This window comes from Oncorhynchus gorbuscha, linkage group LG17, assembly GCF_021184085.1.
Source record: "Oncorhynchus gorbuscha isolate QuinsamMale2020 ecotype Even-year linkage group LG17, OgorEven_v1.0, whole genome shotgun sequence".
Classification (NCBI taxonomy): domain Eukaryota; kingdom Metazoa; phylum Chordata; class Actinopteri; order Salmoniformes; family Salmonidae; genus Oncorhynchus; species Oncorhynchus gorbuscha.
In genome coordinates, this window is record NC_060189.1 from 52,332,611 (window position 1) to 52,353,470 (window position 20,860).

The window sequence follows — 20,860 nt, forward strand, 5'->3', positions numbered from 1 at the left end:
TGTTCCACAGAGATGCTGAGCCATGTTGACTCCAATGCTTCCCACAGCTGTGTCAGGTTGGCTGGATGGCGCCTACTACTCGTGATGCTACGTTTGATACCATAGCTCTGAGGCATGCATCAAAATCGCTTAGCAGTTTACTTCGAAGCAGTGTGCCGATGCTTGTATAATTTTATCAGATGCACATGATCAATGACGTCCGAAACGTTTCGTTTTGCCGATTAGCCACCTGATTGGTTTGGTATTGGCTTCTGTAGAAGACAAAAAGGCTACCCTGTGCGACGTCATCTATAATAATTTGGCTGTTCTAAATGCTTTTCATCAGCAGGTGCCACTAGTGTACACTGTGTTAATCAAAGCCTTGAGTAATGAATCTATTTTGGACACAACTGGCTGGAAATGCTCAATGCTTCATCTACTACCATACCTTGTACAAACACATTTAAATATTTTATCTTGCACATTCACCCTCTGAATGGCACACATACACAATCCATGTCTCAATTGTTTCAAGGCTTAAAAATTCATCTTTACAGGGTCTCCTCCCCTTTATCTGTACTGATTGAAGTGGATTTAACAGGTGACATCAATAAGGGATCATAGCTTTCACCTGGTCAGTCTGTCATGGACAGAGCAGGTGTTCATAATGTTTTGTACACTGTCTTCAGGGAGTGTCAATAAAAGTCAGACTGAAAAGTCAGTGTTTATTAAACACAAACCAGTTTTAAATAGACCACATGAAAACCCACTAACAACTAAAACAATTCACTTTCTCATTAAAAGTGTATGGGGGTTAGTTGAATGGAAGTAATGAAATAGGTATTTGTGAAAATCACATAGCCTACACAATAAAAACACTATGCAGGCTTTTTAGGCATATATATCACACAATGTCTGGATGAAATATTCTCCCAAAGAATATTCAACACCGAAATCTGCATCTGTGGGTCTTTTCTGCTGTCTTTATTGCAAGGTTTGATCAACACATCAGAAACTATCCAGCGGAATGGTTATTTTCAATGTTATAGAGTGGAATGGTTTTTCTGCTGGTGTATCCTGAGGTAGCTCCTCTCTGAGAACCTCTTCCTGCAGTGCGTATTGGAAAATGGCCTTTCTCCTGTGTGGACCTTCAGGTGCATCTTCAGCTGGTTCTGACGGGTGAACCTCTTCTCACACTGGGGGCAGCTGAAGGGTTTCTCCCCTGTGTGGACCCTCTGGTGCCTCTTCAGGTCACCAGCTTGGGCGAAGCGCATGTTACACTGGGTACAGCTGAAGGGTTTCACCCCTGTGTGGACCATCTGGTGCCTTTTCAGGCTAGACGAGTGGGAGAAACTAGCCCGGCACAGATGGCAGCTGAATGGTTTCTCCCCCGTGTGCATCCTCTGGTGGATCTCCACCTGTTTTGGGAAACTGAAGGCTTTCCCACAGAACGAACACAGGAAGCGCTTCTCTTTGCCACTGGATCTGCTGATAGCATTACTACCACTTTCATTTGTCAATGGGCTTGCGTAGCCATTTAGTGTTGAGGCACTGGCATTGTCTGAGGTCTGGTTTAACATTAGGAAAGTGTGAGGAGGACGAAGGCCAGGGAGTGTCTGTGTTGTCTCAGGGTCCATGTTCCAGTTGATAGATCCTATAGAAGGCAGGTTGAAGGCAGCACCTGTTAGGGGGTTAACCTGAGTCACCATCAGTCTCTCTGAATCACAACTATAGGAGCAGGAGGGAGCATCGCTAACCAACTCTGTGTCTGTTCTCTCCAGCTGAATACAGACACCTCCCCGCCCTCGCAGACCTAATCTACGTTTCGCCCTGGTCTCAGCCAGTCTGTTGTCATGGAGACTAAGTTCAGCTGTTGTTTTGTGTTCCACTGTCTGTTTCTGGTTGTGGTTAACAGTGTTGTTCCCCAGCCCAGAATTGAGGACGCTGTCCCATCCGCTGACCTCCACTATGTTGCTTCTGGTCCTGGCCTGCTCAGTGATATCATCCCCTGGGCTATTGGCTACACCGGTCTTGGAATCCAAGATGGACACCCAGACTCCTCTGTTAGCCTCTAGCCAACCACCTGCGGGAAAAGGTTACAAAATAGACTTCATAAACATGGCAGAGTACTCGACATATGGAGTTATGGAAAAAAATCATAGCCAGGTACATCACTATTTCCATTGAAGATATATTACTGTATGTAGGCTATATGTATTTCTCTCTTACCTTGCTCCCCCATCTTTAGTCCACTCAGCAGGTCAGTGCTCTCGGATATGTCTTCTATTCTCTCCTCTTTGACTACCAGCAGATCAATCTTCCCATCCTCCATGTCTCCTGGCTGTAAGAGATACAGAGTGAGAGGATGTTGGATCAAGAAATCTGATATGAGCACCCTGCTATGGCGCATCTGATTGGGCAATGAGGGATTGCTATGAATACTATGCAAATGTGTTAGTCAATTTGATTACTTGACACTATTTAATGATTTGCTAAGTCAAAGGCATAGTCCCACACTTAAAAACAAAATTCATCAAGACCTGGGCCAGTATCCACAGTCTGAGAGTAAGAGTGCTGATCTAGGATCAGGTCCCCCCCCACCTGCCTATATACAGGAATGCCAACTGGTGAGGTAACACTTTTTTGGGGGGCACTGAAACATGCAAAAGAAAATCCCTGCTAGGGGGAAATACTGGTTTTAACTAATTAATTAAACAAAGAATATGATCTACATGATCAGTCTCTGTGTAGAAAATATAAAGTGGTTAATGTGAACCTAACTCACAGCTAAAAAAATGTAAGGAAAGCAATCCAATGTTATTTGTTGCCTAGATTTTACAACAAATGACACTTAAGTCTTGAGAAAAAAAACAATACAATATTCCAGTTAGCCATGACAGCCTTTAAAATAGAAGGCTTGTTACCATGACAGCCTTTATAATATAATGCGTGTTACCATGACAGTCTTTAAAATAGAACGCTTGTTACCATGACAGCCTTTAAAATAGAACGCTTGTTACCATGGCAGCCTTTATAATAGACCGCTTGTTACCATGACAGCCTTTAAAATAGAAGGCTTGTGACCCAAAACACATCTAAATATTGGACTTGGGGGAAAAAATCTTAAAGTAGAAATAGAATGAAACAAACAGGCATTCTATTTTTGCTCTATTATAGTGGCCACTTTAGTAGACATCATCAAGTGCACAAGGCTACATGTGTACAAAAATAACGTTCACTGAGTAAAACATTTATTAACCCCCCCCCCTCACTCACACAAAAGTGTTACGGTCAAGTTCAACACAACAAAAGCAATATCTGTGGGCTACACGGAATGTTATTACATTGTACACTTTCTTCCTGTGGACATCTGCTCTACAATGTGCCAGCAGAGCATGATACCCTTTGTTGGTGTAATTGATCTCTTTCAGGCAGAGTACACCTGGCGGGAGTGAAGTGTGTGGCGTTTCTTTCACCTCAATTGGCATCCAGCATAAACCAGGCCCAGCTCTAGCTACACATCCCTGAACCCACTTGTTTAACAAGCAACGCCTCATGTTAACCTAACTCTCTCATTCTGAAAATGAACCACATACTGTAGAGGGTAAACATTAGTTCACATATAGTAGTTAGTTCGTTTACATTTCACACAAATTGCCAGGGTCCAGTACGCAACTAACGCGTTATAACTTGAGGAACCGCAAGGAGTCGTATAACAGTTATCAGTTAATGCTATAGCGAATTATTTAGGTTACTAACGTTAGCTCATCTGATGTTGTGACGTTAGATAGCTAGCTGTCTGACTTTATTAGCCAGCTAATTTTCATACAATAAACTAAATGATTTGATCATCAAAGTTGGCTAATGTTGCTCAACAGTTCTCTGGCTAGCTAACGGAGAATTCGATCCAGCGAGCAGGATACTTAACAATGCTAATACTTGTTCCACCACTTTCTCCCTCGCCTCAAACTTTCCAAATGGCAGTTGTTTTTCGGTTACTGCTCATGAAGTACGCTTCATCACCTTCTCATCCCTGTCTCCGTGGCCAGGCTTCTCACCTACCTCTTCGTTATCGTTCACAGGAATCGCTGCTGTGAGTTAACTGGCAAACTGCCGTTGCACCCTACTGCTGTCCTTCCAGAGCCGATGCTGTAACAAGCAGGTTGATTGTCTCTTCTCTCTTCAGTCGCGTGCTGCATTCTGTTGTTATGTGAACAATTGGCTGAGCCTTGGATTCCGACAGTATTTCTCCAAACGCGCATCACTCGTTCGCTTGCAGCCAGTTGTGATCCAAGTCCCCCCACAAAAAAACTTCTCTCATCGGATCTACACGATTCAAAACGGCGATTTTCGACGAAAGGTGACTAGTTTGCATCCCTGCTATGTAGTCTTACTCAGTACTCTAAGATACTTTTTGGATACGGGTTCTGACCTAATACCATACAGTGGGCTCACCTCAGTGTGTTTGGTCCTGTGCTTCTTAGTTGGTTCCTCTGTGGGTTCAGGAGGTGTAGTCAGGTTGTCCTTCATGACCATGGTCCCCTCAGGGTTCCCCAGACCCTCCTCACACCCCTCCTCCTTCACCAGCAGCACCTCCAGACCCTCCTCCTCCTGGAAGAGACAGGTGATACAGATTACACATACATCCACTCCCTCAGGTATGTACACAAAGATAATAAACACACTTTTGACATGGAGTCTTTACCCATCCCCACCACGTTTGAGTCCTATACTGTATTTACAGAATGACTTCATTGTTGTTAAACCCATCATGGTGGACATAAATATGATGTTGTGGGTAAAAATAAATAAATAATGATGATAAGTCAAAAGTCATCATCAGACAAACCTGACTAAACTATTTTGACATGTACAGTAGGTGTTTGTTAGTGTCTGGGTTTGTGTAGGTATATTTAGTAAGTGTATTTTAGCAATAAAGTGCTGTCTGGTGTATGCAGAATAGGGTAAGATCAGATGTGATGTACATTAAAGAGTCTCAATGAAAGTCTTAGAATGAAAAGTCCAATTGTTTTATTAAACATAAACAAGTGTTCAATACACCATATGAAAATCACATACATTTTATTATATATATTTATATTTAAAATCGGCACGAACTTGATGAACTGCATTCATTTTCTCATTAAAAGTGTTTTGGGAAAATAATGAAGTAGTTAAATGGAAATAATGAAGTAGGCATTTGTGAACATGATATGTGACTCGCTTTATCATAATCAGTCACATTGACCCCAAAACACAGTGCTGGAAAAAGGAGAATGTTAGCTTTCTACTGAGACCATCATAATCACTCTACTCCAAATTACAAGAAAGTTACGTGCCATTACATGCAGAGTATCACCAAATCATGTTTTTGAGAAAAACGCAGTTAACGTTTGCAATTACTTTTAAGACATTTATTCAAATAATGAACAACAACTATTTACTTAATTACAAAACAATACATGAAATCCATTGACGAGTGCCCATGTTCTTCTTTTTCACTTAGGCACGCACGCACGCACACCACACACACACACACACACACACACACACACGGATACATGTGCACACAATTGTACACATAAACTATGTATACAAAAGAATGTGGACACCCCTTCAAATGACTGAATTTAGCTATTTCAGCCACACCCGTTTCAGACAGGTGTATAAAATAGAGCGCACAGCCATGCAATCTCCATCGACAAACATTGGCAGTAGAATGGCCTTTACTGAAGAGCTCAGTAACTTTCAATATGGCCCAGTCATAGGATGCCACATTTCCAACAAGTCAGTTCGTACAATTTATGCCCTGCTAGAGCTGCCCCTGTCAACTGTAAGTGCCGTTATTGTGAAGTGGAAACGTCTAGGAGCAACAGCGGCTCACCCGCGAAGTGGTAGGCCACACGAGCTCAAAGAATGAGAAGCTCAAATCGTCTGTCTTCAGTTGCAGTACTTACTACTGAGTTCCAAACTGCCTCTGGAAGCAACGTCAGCACAATAACTGTTTGTTGGGAGCTTCATGAAATGGGTTTTCATGGCCGAGCAGCCGCACACAAGCCTAAGATCACCATGCGCAACACTGAGCGTCGGCTGGAGTGGTGTAAAGCACGGCGCCATTGGACTCTGGAACAGTGGAAACACGTTCTCTGGAGTGATGAATCACACTTCACCATCTGGCAGTCCAACGGAAGAATCTGGGTTTGGCGGATGCCAGGAGAATGCTACCTGCCCCAATGCATAGTGCCAACTGTAAAGTTTGGTGGAGAAGGAATAATGGTCTGGGGCTGTGTTTCATGGTTTGGACTAGGCCCCTTAGTTCTAGTGAAAGAAAATCTTAATGCTACAGCATACAATTACATTCTAGACGATTCTGTGCTTACAACTTTGTGGCAACAGTATGGGGAAGGCCCTTTCCTATTTCAGCATGACAATGCCCCCCTGCACAAAGCGAGGCCCATATAGAAATGGTTTGTCGAGATTGGTGTGGAAGAACTTGACTGGTTTGCACAGAGCCCTGACCTCAACCCCATCAAAACACCTTTGGGATGAATTATAACGCAGACTGCAAGCCAGGCCTAATCGTCTAACATCAGTGCCCGACCTCACTAACGCTCGTAGCTGAATGGAAGCAAGTCCCCACAGCAATGTTCCAACATCTAGTGGAAAGCCTTCCCAGAAGAGTGGAGGCTGTTATAGCAGCAAAGGGGGGACCAACTCCATATTAATGCCCATGGTTTTAGAATGAGATGTTTAACGAGCAGGTGTCCACATACTTTTGGTAATGTAGTGTACAAGCAACAGAATGAGCTAAAAATGGTCAGAGTAAGTCCTGGTCTCTAAGCAACAACTAAAATGAGAAACGTTAAAGAAAATCTGACTACACCAGTGCGTCACCAGAGAGTAAGGTCCGACAGTCTCTTTGGATCCGATTCGTGTGGGCTTTGGTTAGAGTCTTTGTCACTGGCTTGAGCTGACGAGCGTTTGGTACAAATATAAGTATAGAGATTTAGGAAAACACTCACCATGATCACGCATGAACGTTTTTGTACTAGCGCCACACACAGGACTTTGGTCTCAAATGTCGGTAGCATCAGGATGTCTGACTTCTTAAATCCAGGGATCCGTCCTGGGAGCGGCACCGCGTGGATATTGGTGAAGTTGATGACATAGTGGACAATTCACTGAGTGTCCTCGTAGGACAGCACCCGTTTTCTGGCGAGATGACCACCACACCTCTTTTTCCTTGGAGCCTTATCACGATCCATAGAACTATATATAGAACTTTATCACTGCAGTCAGCTTTTTGTAGAAATTCTGACATTTTTAAACATGCCTGTTCAAATGTGCTGAAAGGCACAATGTATTCTCAGCTGTTTTATTTCTATTCATTAGCCTACTACTCATTTTTTTCTTAAATATCTCATGAACTTGTTAATACTGTTGCAGCCCCAATAAGAACAGAGGACATCAGGTTGTATTACTCAAATGAAAACTTACGCGTGTCGGAACTTGAAAGTTTCTCTGCAGATTTGCTCAAAGAAATATGTCCTCTGATGTTTTCTTTTTGTTAGTTCCGGTTCGAGATGACCATTTCCTTGCAGAGGTTCATGGAACCAGAGATCTTGCCAATGAGCACTAGATGTTTTTCATCTGAAAAATAAGACAACTAACAATATACTATTTTTTAACATTCAGTCATTGTCGTCATCTATTCTAGCCAATAAATTTTAAAGTGATATAAACATGTTCAAGAAAACAAACTACGCAACCTGTACAGATCGAAATGCATGCATGAATCACACACTCTAATTAGTAGTGTAAATGGGTCAGGTTCGATATAAATAAATGTCATAACTTTATAGATGGCCATTTCATGGCTTTGTGTAACCTGTCTTTAGGACAAATACCAGCACCCACAAGTCCCATAAGTTACTATCTACATAGCTAGGTTGCATGGGCTACACATCCCCCACTTCACTCTCTCCCCCCAAAGCCACACATTTCACACACTCACACACACACACACACACACACACACACACACACACACACACACACACACACACACACACACACACACACACACACACACACACACACACACACACACACACACACACACACACACACACACGGCTTTAATACATGAACAGTTAGCTAGTCAGTCTACGTGTGCCTTATCACACCCAAACACACGAACAGATAGACAGGCACAGAAAACATGCACACATTACACACCCACATAAACTTGACTACTACTTGAATGGCAAGCACTTACCATTGGTGAGTTAGCTAATTCATCTGGTCACGTCTCTTGACCATCTCCTCGGGGGTAAAAAACAAATATCACAGCTTCCCTTTATTGGACTTGCACGTTCACCTGAACTCACAATCCTTTTCAATTTCTTGCCCAGCACCACTGACATATTTCCCCTCGACCGACTGAAGCGCCGTCATTGATCGATTCACCATTAACAGGTGCACAGGTGGTCTTCCTCGGTTGCCTCCTCAAGGTGCTCGGCCTCGACTTCAATGAGCTTGCCTGAGTCGCTTATGTCATTGCTCTGTGGCGCAGGGTCAAAAAGTAGTCGCCAATAAGTTGATGCCACTGATCGTCTGAACCAGCTCCCAGCACAACATTACTATTTAAAAATCTTGCGATTTTTATCTCCCGGAAATCCATCAGTGCAGTTGAAAGCAAAGCTAACTAGCTACGGTGTAGGCAGTAGTGACAGTGTAACTATGTATGATAGGTCTTTATGAGCGAGAGAGTGTAGCCTTTTCCCGCGGATGATACACTACAGTAGCTTTGATTGGGAAAACAGGAAAATCATCCGATTGAATAGCTTATTGTAGCTTGATTTAAGCTATATAGTGAGCTAGCTAGTTTGTAATTCATTCATGATTTCGGAATAGATGAGGGTTTTGATAGTGCAGATAAGCTAGTGCCTCAAAAGCCTGATGTGTTTGTTTCAAGCTAGCATCCACCAAACGGATTGAAAAGTGCTACGTTTCATCCTACGTTTAAAGGATTAAAAACTATATTCATACTGAATTTGGCAATAACACATACAGATGATGAAAGCAAAGACATTGTTTTGTTAAAACCAGATGAAACCCCCAAATAGCAAAAAATCTACATTTCGACAAAAACAATTTATATGCAAATTAGTAATTGCTACTTCCGACTGATTATTATAGAGCGCGTCACATATAGTCTACACCAGGGATGGGCAACCCTTTTGTCTATGGATTAACACCCCCCCCAACTATCTAAACTTGTAGTAATCATGGCCGAATTACTGACAGGGGGCAACCAATTGATCGTTAGATATCATATAAAAAACTGCAAGTACTTGTTTCCACCCTCTGGCAAAATGCATATTATTTCCAAACTTGTAGCAATCATGATTTAATTACTGACCTGGGGGCCCTCATGATCATGCATATAATTGCATAAAATTACATTAAAAAATTGCAATCTTCCATCCACCTCATGGCAAAAATGTGTAGAATTGCAGAAAACTTGCTTAAAAATTGCAACATTTTCTCTATGCCCCATGACAAAATGTGTAGAATTGCAGGATTTTTTTTTTCTTTGCTAAAATGCTTTACTCGCAAAATATAGCTTAGGGCCCCCAAAAGGCTAGGGCGATTTTTTTGTGGCTCCCACACCCATCAATGCTGCCCATCCCTGGCCTACACAGTACAAACACAATATGTAACAGACTTTTTCGGCACAAATATGCCTAAAATATATATCACATGTCTGGATGCAATATTCTACCCAGGAATATTCAACACTGAAATCTGTTACTCTCATTATTCCAAATGCATCTGTGGGTCCTTTCTGCTGACAACAATGAAAATTAATCTTTATATTTAATACATCTAAACGTCTGAAGCTATTGAGTGGAATGTTTTTTCTGCTGGTGTATCCTGAGGTAGCTCCTATCTGAGAATCTCTTCCCGCAGTGCGTACAGGCGAATGGCCTCTCTCCCGTGTGGACCTTCATGTGCATCTTCAGCTGGTGCTGGCGGGTAAATCTTTTCTCACATTGGGGGCAGCTGTAGGGTTTCTCCCCTGTGTGGACCCTTTGGTGCCTCTTCAGGTCACCAGCCTGGGCGAAGCGCATGTTACACTGGGTACAGCTGAAGGGTTTCACCCCTGTGTGGACCCTCTGGTGCCTCTTCAGGGTGCCAGCCTGGGAGAAGCGCATGTGACACTGGGTACAGCTGAAGGGTTTCACCCCTGTGTGGATCCTCTGGTGGACCTCCACCTTCTGGAGGCAGCTGAAGCCTTTGTTACAGAACATGCAGAGGAACCGTTTCTCTTTGCTATTGCCTGATGTGGTTACCCCTCCCCGAGTCTGGGCTTTAGCCCTGTCGTTTGAATTCAATACCTGATCGAAAAGGACACGGCTGTGTAAATCGGAAGGCCCCATCGACGTAGACACTTGGTCATGATCACTGAACGTGTGTAAACGGGAGTGGGTTGTGACATTTGGACTTGTCTCTAAGCGTCCCCTGTAATTTAAGAAATCTCTGCCCTGTGAGTGTCTGTCTAGGTGACTATCTGCATTCCATGTGGGAGGAACGTCGCCCTCCACTTTCATGGTCACTTCATCTACAACCAGACCCTCCCCTTTCTTATCTAGGCACCCTTCAGAGTATACACTGCTACTGTACCGGTTCCAGTCCCCTCTGGACAGATGAGTTTGTGTCTCTAAACCCAAGGATATGTTGCCAGGGTCCATCTCTGTAGCGTAAGAACGAGATGAATCATCACCACTAGTGTCTAACGAGTTACCATCCCCACTGGAATTAACCGTTCTCTGGCTCTGTTGAAATACTGGTAAGTACTCTGAGCCGGGAGCAGGAGGACAGCCCAGTCTCCCCAGCCCCAGTCTCTCTGGATCTGATCTGTGGTCACATCCTGTGTGTAAGAGACTGTGTGTTACAGTTAAAGTCTTGGTGTCTGTCTCTGACTTGAGGACGGCGTTCAACATTCCACTGACCTCCGTGATGCTGCCTCGGGTCCTTGGCTGTGCTGGGGCGGTTGGGTCTTTTCTGTTTACATGGGGCGATTCAGCCGTTCCAGTTTGGATGTCTCTGCTGTGCCATGGGTCCTCCTCTCCTTCAGACCCCTCTAGCTTGACACCAGGATCTTCAGCCTCTGCATCTGCAGACTGACAAGAAGAGAGGAGGTTATTACCATTACATTAGTTGAATTGGATAACAATGTGAAGTCTCACAAAGCTCACCTATGGCAGATAAATGAAGATATATGTAAGCAAGTGAATCGCTGAGGGGAGCGTTCTGAAATAAACGGACACATTTGATTTACAAAGTAACTCATTTTTTATGCAACACTATTACACTAACCTCTATCACGATAACTTGCTGGGTTGAGGTTCCACTCCCCTCATCAACAGTTATTGGTTGGTCATCTCTCCAAGTATTGTGTCCCACTGGCTTCACAAAGCTCCTGTGGCCTCCAGTGAGATGTCCTTCACCTGAGAGTGATTGGGGGAAAAGAGGTGGTTAGGTTAGCTACTGTCAATGTTCAATGTCAGTGCTGGACTTGTGCAGGAGCTCACTGGAGCCGAGTACCAGCACATTAAATGTTCTACTGCTTCAACTCCTGTTCCTCTTATAGAATATTAGTTCAAAGTATTGTGGAGATCCTGCACCTAAATATAAACTGTACCGGCACCCAAAATGAGTCCTGGTACCTAGTTAAGTCAAGCACTGTCAACGGTATATTGTACACTACTGACCAAGTCTACAATAGGATGTAAGGTAACACTTGATGTATTATGTTCCATGCATAATTTCATTGTTTTCATTTAGTAAATAATGCAGTAAGTAATGCAGTAAATCAAGAATCTGGTTAGAATATGATATTGTTTCTTTGTGCACGAGAGCTAGTCTGCGTACCAGACGTTTTACCTAACATTATACTCCTTGTCACATCTTTGGAGTACAATGAGTGGAATTAAGTAGCTGAACAGAGACGGCAACCAGACTACAAGATAGCTAGCTAACTAAGTAAGTAAGTAATCTAATCACGGGAGCTACTGCATACGCATACTGCTCCGAGGTTTCCATGGCGCTGTGAGGTATACTCAGGGTCGATATTATACGTAATAAGGAATTCCCCTCGACCACGCCCACAAATGTTGGAAAACAAATATTCTTTCCCGTTCACCTTTATTGTAAAAGACACATCGTGGTCATACAGAAATAACAAAACATGCCTGAAAAGCTTCTGTGTTGTTCAATGCACATGTAACCAACACTAGTGGCCCTGTGACAACAATTTTGGACCCCCTTGTGGCCCCCCTAAATGTGGAGTATGAAATAATTGTTACATAACAAATTTTTGCTATCATTACTTTTTTACATCTGTTATTAGACAGAAAATGCTAATAAATTGTTTAATGATTATGAACATGGTCTTTTGCCTGCTAATGCCTGCAATGTAGTGAGGAAAATGATGTGACAACAATAACGTCTAATGTAACTGGTCCCTCTTAACAGTACAACTGGTACAGCTTGGCCCCTCCAGATGAAATGGTCTAGAACCGCCACTGCTAACCAGGTCAAAAACCCTGACCTACGGATCGCATTGCTGCCACGTAGGGAAATATAGCCTGCAAGAAGAGCCCTGTGGCTTTAGGCAACTCGGCGTGGGGACCAGGTGCTCAAGTAGCTTACACGTAGCTAAGTGTGTGGAAAACGTGTAATGTTTAAGTGCTGCTGAGCGGTTTGTTGCAAACTCTACATTTTTAACAACCGTTTTATATTTTAACCCTTGCTCAACGTTTTTAATCTTGTACGCTTTATCTGGACATTATTCTACAGGACCTCCACCAGCCGAAGCTAAGTAGCAACATTAACATTATGACATTCAATTGCAGTCGCTTTATTCATAATATACAGGAGAACCTTCGCCTTATGTTCAGCTTCAGACGCAATCGTTAGGCAAGGGTAATTTCAGTGTTGGAAAAGATGAAACAGCGTTGGTGCCACCAAAAAGTACAGCTAGTAGTATAAATCCTCTCGCACAGTCGCCGCAGCCGGACAGTTTTCTCTTGGCTTCTGGAAGCAAATGAGGTCGAAATGCTCAACTGGTGTCGCTCATTCAGCCGAGTGAAACTTTCAACCGGTTCTCCCCATTATGCAACAAGCCAGAGCCTTCTCAGGTCTCTCCTCCACCTGTTACGGCGTCTGAGCCGCCAAAACCTCCCACCATTAGCCCTGACCATTACCCGCAGGATTACAGGCTGACTACACCGCTTGCGGTGCAAAATAAATGTAGAAATCTGTAATTAAATGATTGCCCTGCACGCCAACGAGCGTCTGCGTTGCCAAGGGCTAAAATAGAAGTCAGTTCTTTTTCTGACACAGATCGACTGCAAGTCCTGCCTCTCCCATCTCCTCATTGGTTTATAGAAGCAGGTACCCACGTGCCATCTCCTTATTGGTTATACCCACGTGGGTGACTGAAAGATGAACAAGGTCAGTGGCAGTAATGCACCTGATTTATGAAAGTTCCCAATCGCAATATAAAGTCAAGAGAAGAAAAAGCCTGGAAGGAGGAGAGATGACGAGAAACGATTCGGTTGACTGGTTTTATGTGTGGATTAATTGGCGGAGTAGAGGACCTTGTGCATTTCCGTAAAAATAACAACTCAATGTTTATATCCCAGGACAAATTAGCTAGCAACAGCAAGCTAGCTAAAAAGGACAAATTAGCTAGCAAGTGCAAGCTAGCTAACTAAATTGCCATAAATGTTTAATGCTTTTCGACCTGTCCCCAAATTAATATAATTGGTTCAGAGTTTGTTTTGATATTTTAACCTGCCTGTCGTGATCGTGTTTGGTGTGGGGGGACAAAATACATTTATGTACGATGGCGCACGCGCGCAGCCGGTTTGTGTTCCGCGTTAGATTAAAAAAGAATCACCCAGAGATCATACACTGTTTACCAGGGGGCAGGGCTACAGTAAATGCTAATTTTTAAGATGGTGTTGGCTAAGGCTAAAACTGGCGAGTATAGGGATATTGTTATCCACCTTGGCACCAACGATGTTAGGATGAAACAGTCACCAAGTGCAACATAGCTTCCGTGTGTAAGAAAATTGGAACGGAAATGGCGCTACACCAAAATGAAAGTCTTCCGACTAGCTTGGAAAGACAGTACAATACAATATCGAAGAGCCCTCAATACTGCTCGATCATCCTATTTTCCCAACTTAATTGAGGAGAATAAGAACAATCCCCCCCAAACAAATTATACTGTCGCAAAGCTAACTAAAAAACATTTCCCAAGAGAGGATGGCTTTCACTTCAGCAGTAATAAATACACTAACTTCATTGATGAAAAGATCATGATCATTAGAAAGCAAATGACGGACTCCTCTTTAAATCTGAGTATTTCTCCCAAGTTCAGTTGTCCTGAGTCTGCACAACACTGCCAGGACCTAGGATCAAAGGAGACACTCTAGTTCTTTAATTCTATATCTCTTGGAACATTCATGAAAATAGTAATGGCCTCTAAACCTTCAAGCTGAATACTGGACCCTATTCCAACTATACTACTGAAAGAGCTGCTTCCTGTGCTTGGCCCTCCTATGTTGAACATAACAAAGGGATTCCTATCCACCGGATGTGTACCAAACTCACTAAAAGTGGCAGTAATAAAGCCTCTCTTTTAAAAAAACAAATTTAACCAAGAAAATATTTTTAAAACTAATCAGCCTATATTGAATCTCCCATTCCTCTCAAAAATGTAAGAAAAAGATTTTGCGCAGCAACTTACTTCCTTCCTGAAGAAAAACACTTCAGTCTGGTTTTAGACCCCTTCATAGCACTGAGACTTCACTCGTGAAGGTGGTAAATTAACTTTTAATGGCGTTTGACCAAGGCTCTGCATCTGTCCTCGTGCTCCTAGACCTGAGTGCTGCTTTTGACACCATCAATCATGACATTATTTTGGAAAGATTGGATACCCAAATTGGTCTACATGGACGAGTTCTGGTCTGGTGTAGATCTTATCTGTCGGAAAGATATCAGTTTGTCTCTGTGGATGGTTTGTCCTCTGACAAATCAACTGTAAGTTTCGGTGTTCCTCAAGGTTCCCGTTTTAGGACCACTATTGTTTTCACTATATATTTTATCTCTTGGTGATGTCATTCGGAAACATGTTAACTTTCACTGCTATGAGGACGATACACAGCTGTACATTTTGAAGAAACATAGTGAAGCCCCAAAATTGCCCTCCCTTGAAACCTGTTTCAGACATAAGGAAGTAGATGGAGGCAAAACTCGGACAAAACAGACATGCTAGTTCTAGGTCCCAAGAAACAGAGAGATCTTCTGTTGGATCTGACAATCTTGATGGTTGTACAGTTGTCTTAAATAAAACTGTGAAGGTCCTCTGCATTACTCTGTACCCTGATCTCTCTTTTGACGAACATATCAAGACTATTTCAATGACTGTTTTTTTCATCTACGTAACATTGCAAAAATAAGAAACTTTCAGTCTAAAAATGTCTAGGGTCAGTCTGTTATGTCTGTAGTATTTCTCCTGTCTTATCCGGTGTCCTGTGTGAATTTAAGTTTGCTCTCACTAATTCTCTCTCTCTGCATCTCGGAGGACCTGAACCCTGGGACCATGCCTCAGGACTACCTGGCCTGAACTCCTTGCTGTCCCCAGTCCACCTGGTTGTGCTTCTGCTCCAGTTTCAACTGTTCTGCATGCGGCTTTGGAACCCTGACCTGTTCACCGGACTCTCTCTCTCTGAAGCAGGCAATGTTAAAAATGCATTTTCCTTAAATGTAGTTTTGTAATTTACTAAAACAGCAGACAAGTAAATTGTTTGAAAAGGATCAAGTTTTTTCTGTGAACCAATGGGGTAACCTACAAGTTCCTTAAGCAAGCATTCACACGCCTTTTTCACATTTTGTGTTACAGCCTACAGTATTTAAAATTGATTCATGTATGTTTTTTAGTCACTGGCCTACACACAGTGCTCAGTGCCCCATAGTGTAAAATTGGAATTGTTTATCATTTTTTTAAACAAATTATTTCAATTTAAAAGCTGAAATGTCTTGAGTTTAATGTATTCAACCCCTTTGTTACGGCAAGCCTAAATAAGTTCAGGAGTAAAGATTTGCTTAAAAAGTCACAATGAGTTGCATGGACTCAATGTGTGCAATAATAGTGTTTAATATGATTTTTGAATGACTACCTCATCTCTGTACTCATACAGTTATCTGTAAGGTCCATCAGTCGAGCAGTGGATTTCAAACACAGATTCAACCACAAAGTCCAGGGAGGTTTTCCAATGCCTCGCAAAGGGCACCTATTGGTAGATAGGTAAAACATTTTTAAAAAACAGACTTTGAATATCTCTTTGAGCATGGTAAAAGTATTCATTACACTTTGGATGGCGCATCAAAACACCCAGCCACTTTAAAGATACAGGTGTCCTTCAATACACAATACAGGCATGGAAAGCTCTTAGAGAATTCACAGTTCTAAAAGGTGACTCAGTGGTGTGAATACTTATGTAACTTAGACATTTCTGTATTTCATTATCAACAAATTTGCAACAAATTTCAAATAACATGTTACAACTTTATCATTACCGGGTATTGTGTGTAGATGGTTGAGAGAGAAATATTTTGAATCCATTTTGAATTCCGCCTGTAACACGACAAAATGTGGAATAATCAAGGGGTATGAATACTTTCTGAAGGCAATGTAGGTAACCATAGGTTGTTTTCCACACAGGCAGGTGTTCTATCTAAAACTGACTTGGACCATCCTATGTAGAGATCTCAGTAAATATTGTATTGTCTCTACCACGCTGCCCAGCCTGGCTGTACTGAATTCAGAAAGTATTCAGACCCCTTGACGTTTTCCACATTTTGTTACGTTACAGCATTATTATAAAATTTATTCATTTGTTTTTTCCCCTCATCAATCTACACACAATACCCCATAATGACAAAGACAAAACAGGTTTTTATAAATGTTTTTAAAATAACTGCTGTCACATTAACATACACATTCAGACCCTTTACTCAGTACTTTGTTGAAGCAGCTTTTGGCAGTGATTACAGCCTAGCGTCTTCTTGGGTATGATGCTACAAGCTTGGCACAGCTGTATTTGGGGAGCTTCTCCAATTCTTCTCTGCAGATCCTCTCAAGATCTGTCAGGTTGGATGGGGAGTGTCGCTGCCCAGCTATTTTCAGGTTTCTCCAGAGATGTTTGAGTGGGTTTAAGTCTGGGCTCTGGCTGGGCCACTCAAGGACATTGTCCCGAAGCAACTCCTGCATTGTTTTGGCTGTGTGTTTAGGGTCATTGTCCTGTTGGAAGGTGAACCATCGCTGCAGTCGAAGGTCCTGAACACTCTGGAGCAGGTTTTCATCAAGGATCTCTCTGTACTTTGCTCTGTTCATCTTTCACTCTATCCTGGCTAGTCTCCCAGTCCCTGCCGCTGAAAAACATCCCCACAGCATGATGCTGCCACCACCATGCATCACTGTAGGGAGGGTGCCATGTTTCCTCCAGATGCAACACTTGGCATTCAGGATGAAGAGTTCAATATTGGTTTCATCAGACCAGAGAATCTTGTTTCTCATGGTCTGAGAGACTTTAGGTGCCTGTTGGAAAACTCCAAGTGGGCTGTCATGTGCCTTTTACTGAGGAGTGGCATCCGTTTGGCCACTCTACCATAAAGGCCTGATTTGTGGAGTGCTGCAGAGATGGTTGTCCTTCTGGGAGGTCCTCCCATCTCCACAGAGGAGCTCTGGAGCTCTGTCAGAGTGAGCATTGAGTTTTTGGTCACTTCCCTGACTGAGCCCTTCTCCCCCGATTGCCCAGTTTGGCCGGGCAGCCAGCTCTAGGAAGAGCCTTGGTGTTTCTAAACTTCTTCCATTAAGAATGATGGAGGCCACTGTGTTCTTGGAACCTTCAATGCTGCAGAATTTTATGGGGGTACCCTTCCTCAGATCGGTGCCTTGACGCAATCCTGTCTCAGGGCTCTACGGACAATTCCTTCGACCTCACGGCTTGTTTTTTTCTCTGACATGCACTGTCAAATGTAGGACCTTATATAGACAAGTGTGTGCCTTTCCAAATCATGTCCAATCAATTGAATTTACCACAGATAGACTCCAATCAAATTGAAACATCTCAAGGATGAACACTAGAAACAGGAAGCACCTGAGCTTAATTTCGAGTCTCATAGAAAAGGGTCTGAATACTTAAGTAAATAAGGTATTTCTGTTATATTTTTTTAACATTTGAATAAGAAAAAAATTGTTTTCGCTTTGTCATTATGGGGTATTGTGTGTAGATTGAGAAAAAAGGTTAATTTAATCCATTTTAAAATAAGGCTGTAATGTAACCAAATGTGGAAAAAGTCAAGGGTTCTGAATACTTTCCGAATGCACTGTATGCTCCCTCTCAAGATAATACCTTTCTGAACTGCCTATCATCAAAGCTGTGGAAGACCATCGCCCAAGAACTGCCAGATCCCTACATTTGTTTTGTTCAATCCCTACATTTGTTTTGTTCAATTGTTTTTTGTTTTTAAAGCGACTGTCCGATTCTACTTGTTCTATATACATTATACAGACATAATTCTGGGTAACACATCTGAACATATCTGCATTGGTGAACGAGGTGACAGGCACTACGCTATGAACGCGACAGGCCATGCATCCTCGTCCTTCTGCTAAATGTACCTCTTGCCATTCCTCTGTATCGTTCGACAATCTTGACACTACTGGGACGACTGGCGAGGACGCGCTCTCGCGTTGTCCTTTCTGCGCGCTCCCGTGCCACCTTCGATTCCAGTAGTTTCCTCCGCAATGCCCTGTTTTCTTTCTGGCTTTGAGTTATTTCCAAACGAAACACTGCATAGTCGTCGTCTACGAGTTTACAGATCTCTGCCACGGCTGCATTCGCTAGCACCTCCATGATGGAGGCTATTTGAGTTTGAAAAATCATACAGTTAGCCATTGTTAGCTAGTTAGCTATCAAATAAGTCCTGTCTCAAACGCGAACTAAACACTATACGGGGTGATGATGTGCAGTTCAATTAATCTGATTTTGAGTTCCAGGATGTTAAAACGTCTAAATAAAACCGCTAACGTGGAAGTTGTTCTTAGCCTTGTTCACTTCCGTTTACTTGTCTGTTTCCGGTGTTGTGCCTAAATGCTCCCCCCTGACAGTCGCATTTCTACAACTGAAGCCACACTTTATGATTGTTAACTCTGAAAGAGAAGAATAACAGTAAAGTAACAAGTTATACAATTTCATTAAATACACTGATGTAATTGAAAAAATAAGGCAAAAAAACGTGAATGTCAAATATATTCAATAAACAAATAATTAAATAGTACCTCTACGTCTCTACTACTGAAGCATGACCTTTGATGTGGTTGTTGGCCATATATTGCTCAGCTTTATATGTGCAGAAGGGGCAGTGATGAAGTCAACTGCTGCTGCATTTTTTCATTTTGGGACTCGCCCACCACTCTGTACATCAAAGAATATAAGCATAGACATAAAATGCACGATAATTAGAAAGGCATGAAATAAGCAATAGGCATTTAATTTCATTACTGTATATACTATGTGTAGGCTGTGTAGACTCGCTATGTGTAACTTAGGGAATGGCCGTCGGCATCAACGATACACATTTAGAGCCAGCAAAACACAAAGCATACATTGAAGAAACACAGAAAATCAACGATCAAATCGATTACATAACTGTACATGTAAACCTAGGCTTACTGCTCAAGTAGTCAAATTTGTCTAAATAAGATTCCCTCATTGTAAGCAATTAGCTAGCTCATGTGCAAAAGGATGCGATTGCTAATTAGCTAGCTCACATGCATATGGGTGCTAATTAACGCTATGCTAAAATTGGTGCGGTTGTTGGTTACATAAAAATATACCACTGCACTGGTATAACATGAATATTACAAAGTGCATTATACATAATGACTACTTCCATGGTTTTATATTTTTATCCATGAAGGTTAGGTTCGATTAAGATTCACTTTCGTGGACGGTACCTTCAATGTAAACCTCAATTTGGGTGACCTTGATGTCGGTTTGAAAGCGGGGGAGGCACTAGTAATGTTCGTCATCTCTCCAATGTCTTATTCGACTAGTAGTTGTTCTGAAATGTTTATTGCTTTCCTACATTTTACTCCCTCCTCTGTTTAATATAACACACATACATTAATTATTCATTTCGGTTGCCTATCCTGACGTGAAGTTTGTTATATAGAAAGCATTTGACTCTGATATGTGCCACAGAAAGTATTTGACTCTAGCCACAAAATTAAGGAAATAAGAAGTCGGAAGGATTTTGTCAAGGCTATTTTCTTGCCTGAAGAAATCCCCCCCCCCCCCCCCCTATCTTGAGACTGCAAGGCAAAACAGAACTGTCAAATTATATTATAGCTGTGTCATTGTATACCTGCAAATTAGAATCTTAAGTGTAAAATAATTTTTTTGGGGAAAACTGAAATGCCTATAAAATTATTTCCTCAGTATGCTGAATGTTGTTCTGAAGGAAGAGTCGATTGTCTTTTTAATTACGGACAAAGATGTTTAACATAATGAGAGAAGAAATAGCAGCCACTCTCCTCTAAAACATTGGTATGTTATATTTCTAATAATAATAATTTAATATAATTGTAAATCAAATAAAAACATTTATATGGACCTTGGGGTCATTGTCCATTTAGAAGACCCATTTGCGATGAAGCTTTAACTTCCTGACTGATGTCGATGTTGCTTCAATATATCCACATAATGCCATCTATTTTGTGAAGTCCACCAGA

At 42.1% G+C, this 20,860-nt stretch overlaps 1 protein-coding gene across 3 annotated transcripts; it reads right to left on the bottom strand.

Moving 5' to 3' along the window:
* Window positions 1-696: 696 nt before the first annotated feature.
* Window positions 697-19,217, bottom strand: LOC124001619 (neurotrophin receptor-interacting factor homolog). 3 transcript variants are annotated; one of them, XM_046308572.1, is made up of 6 exons: window positions 18,746-19,217; window positions 11,365-11,495; window positions 10,998-11,168; window positions 4,435-4,584; window positions 2,209-2,320; window positions 697-2,062 (listed from the first exon to the last, which is right to left on the bottom strand). In XM_046308572.1, the coding sequence occupies exons 1-6, from the start codon at window positions 19,020-19,022 to the stop codon at window positions 1,023-1,025; spliced, it is 1,881 nt and encodes a 626-aa protein (XP_046164528.1). In that variant the 5' UTR covers window positions 19,023-19,217; the 3' UTR covers window positions 697-1,022. The 3 variants fall into 3 exon arrangements, with proteins under 3 accessions (XP_046164528.1, XP_046164526.1, XP_046164525.1); XM_046308570.1 differs by having other exon boundaries at window positions 4,435-4,587; XM_046308569.1 differs by having other exon boundaries at window positions 4,435-4,590.
* Window positions 19,218-20,860: the final 1,643 nt, after the last annotated feature.

Coding starts and splice junctions, on each gene's coding strand:
- LOC124001619 (XM_046308569.1), bottom strand. CDS start 19,022: ATGGCTAACTGTATGATTTTTCAAACTCAAATAGCCTCCATCATGGAG. Junction 11,496..18,745: donor ATACAGAGGAATGGCAAGAG/GTACATTTAGCA, acceptor AATCACTCTCAG/GTGAAGGACATCTCACTGGA. Junction 2,063..2,208: donor ACTAAAGATGGGGGAGCAAG/GTAAGAGAGAAA, acceptor CTTTTCCCGCAG/GTGGTTGGCTAGAGGCTAAC.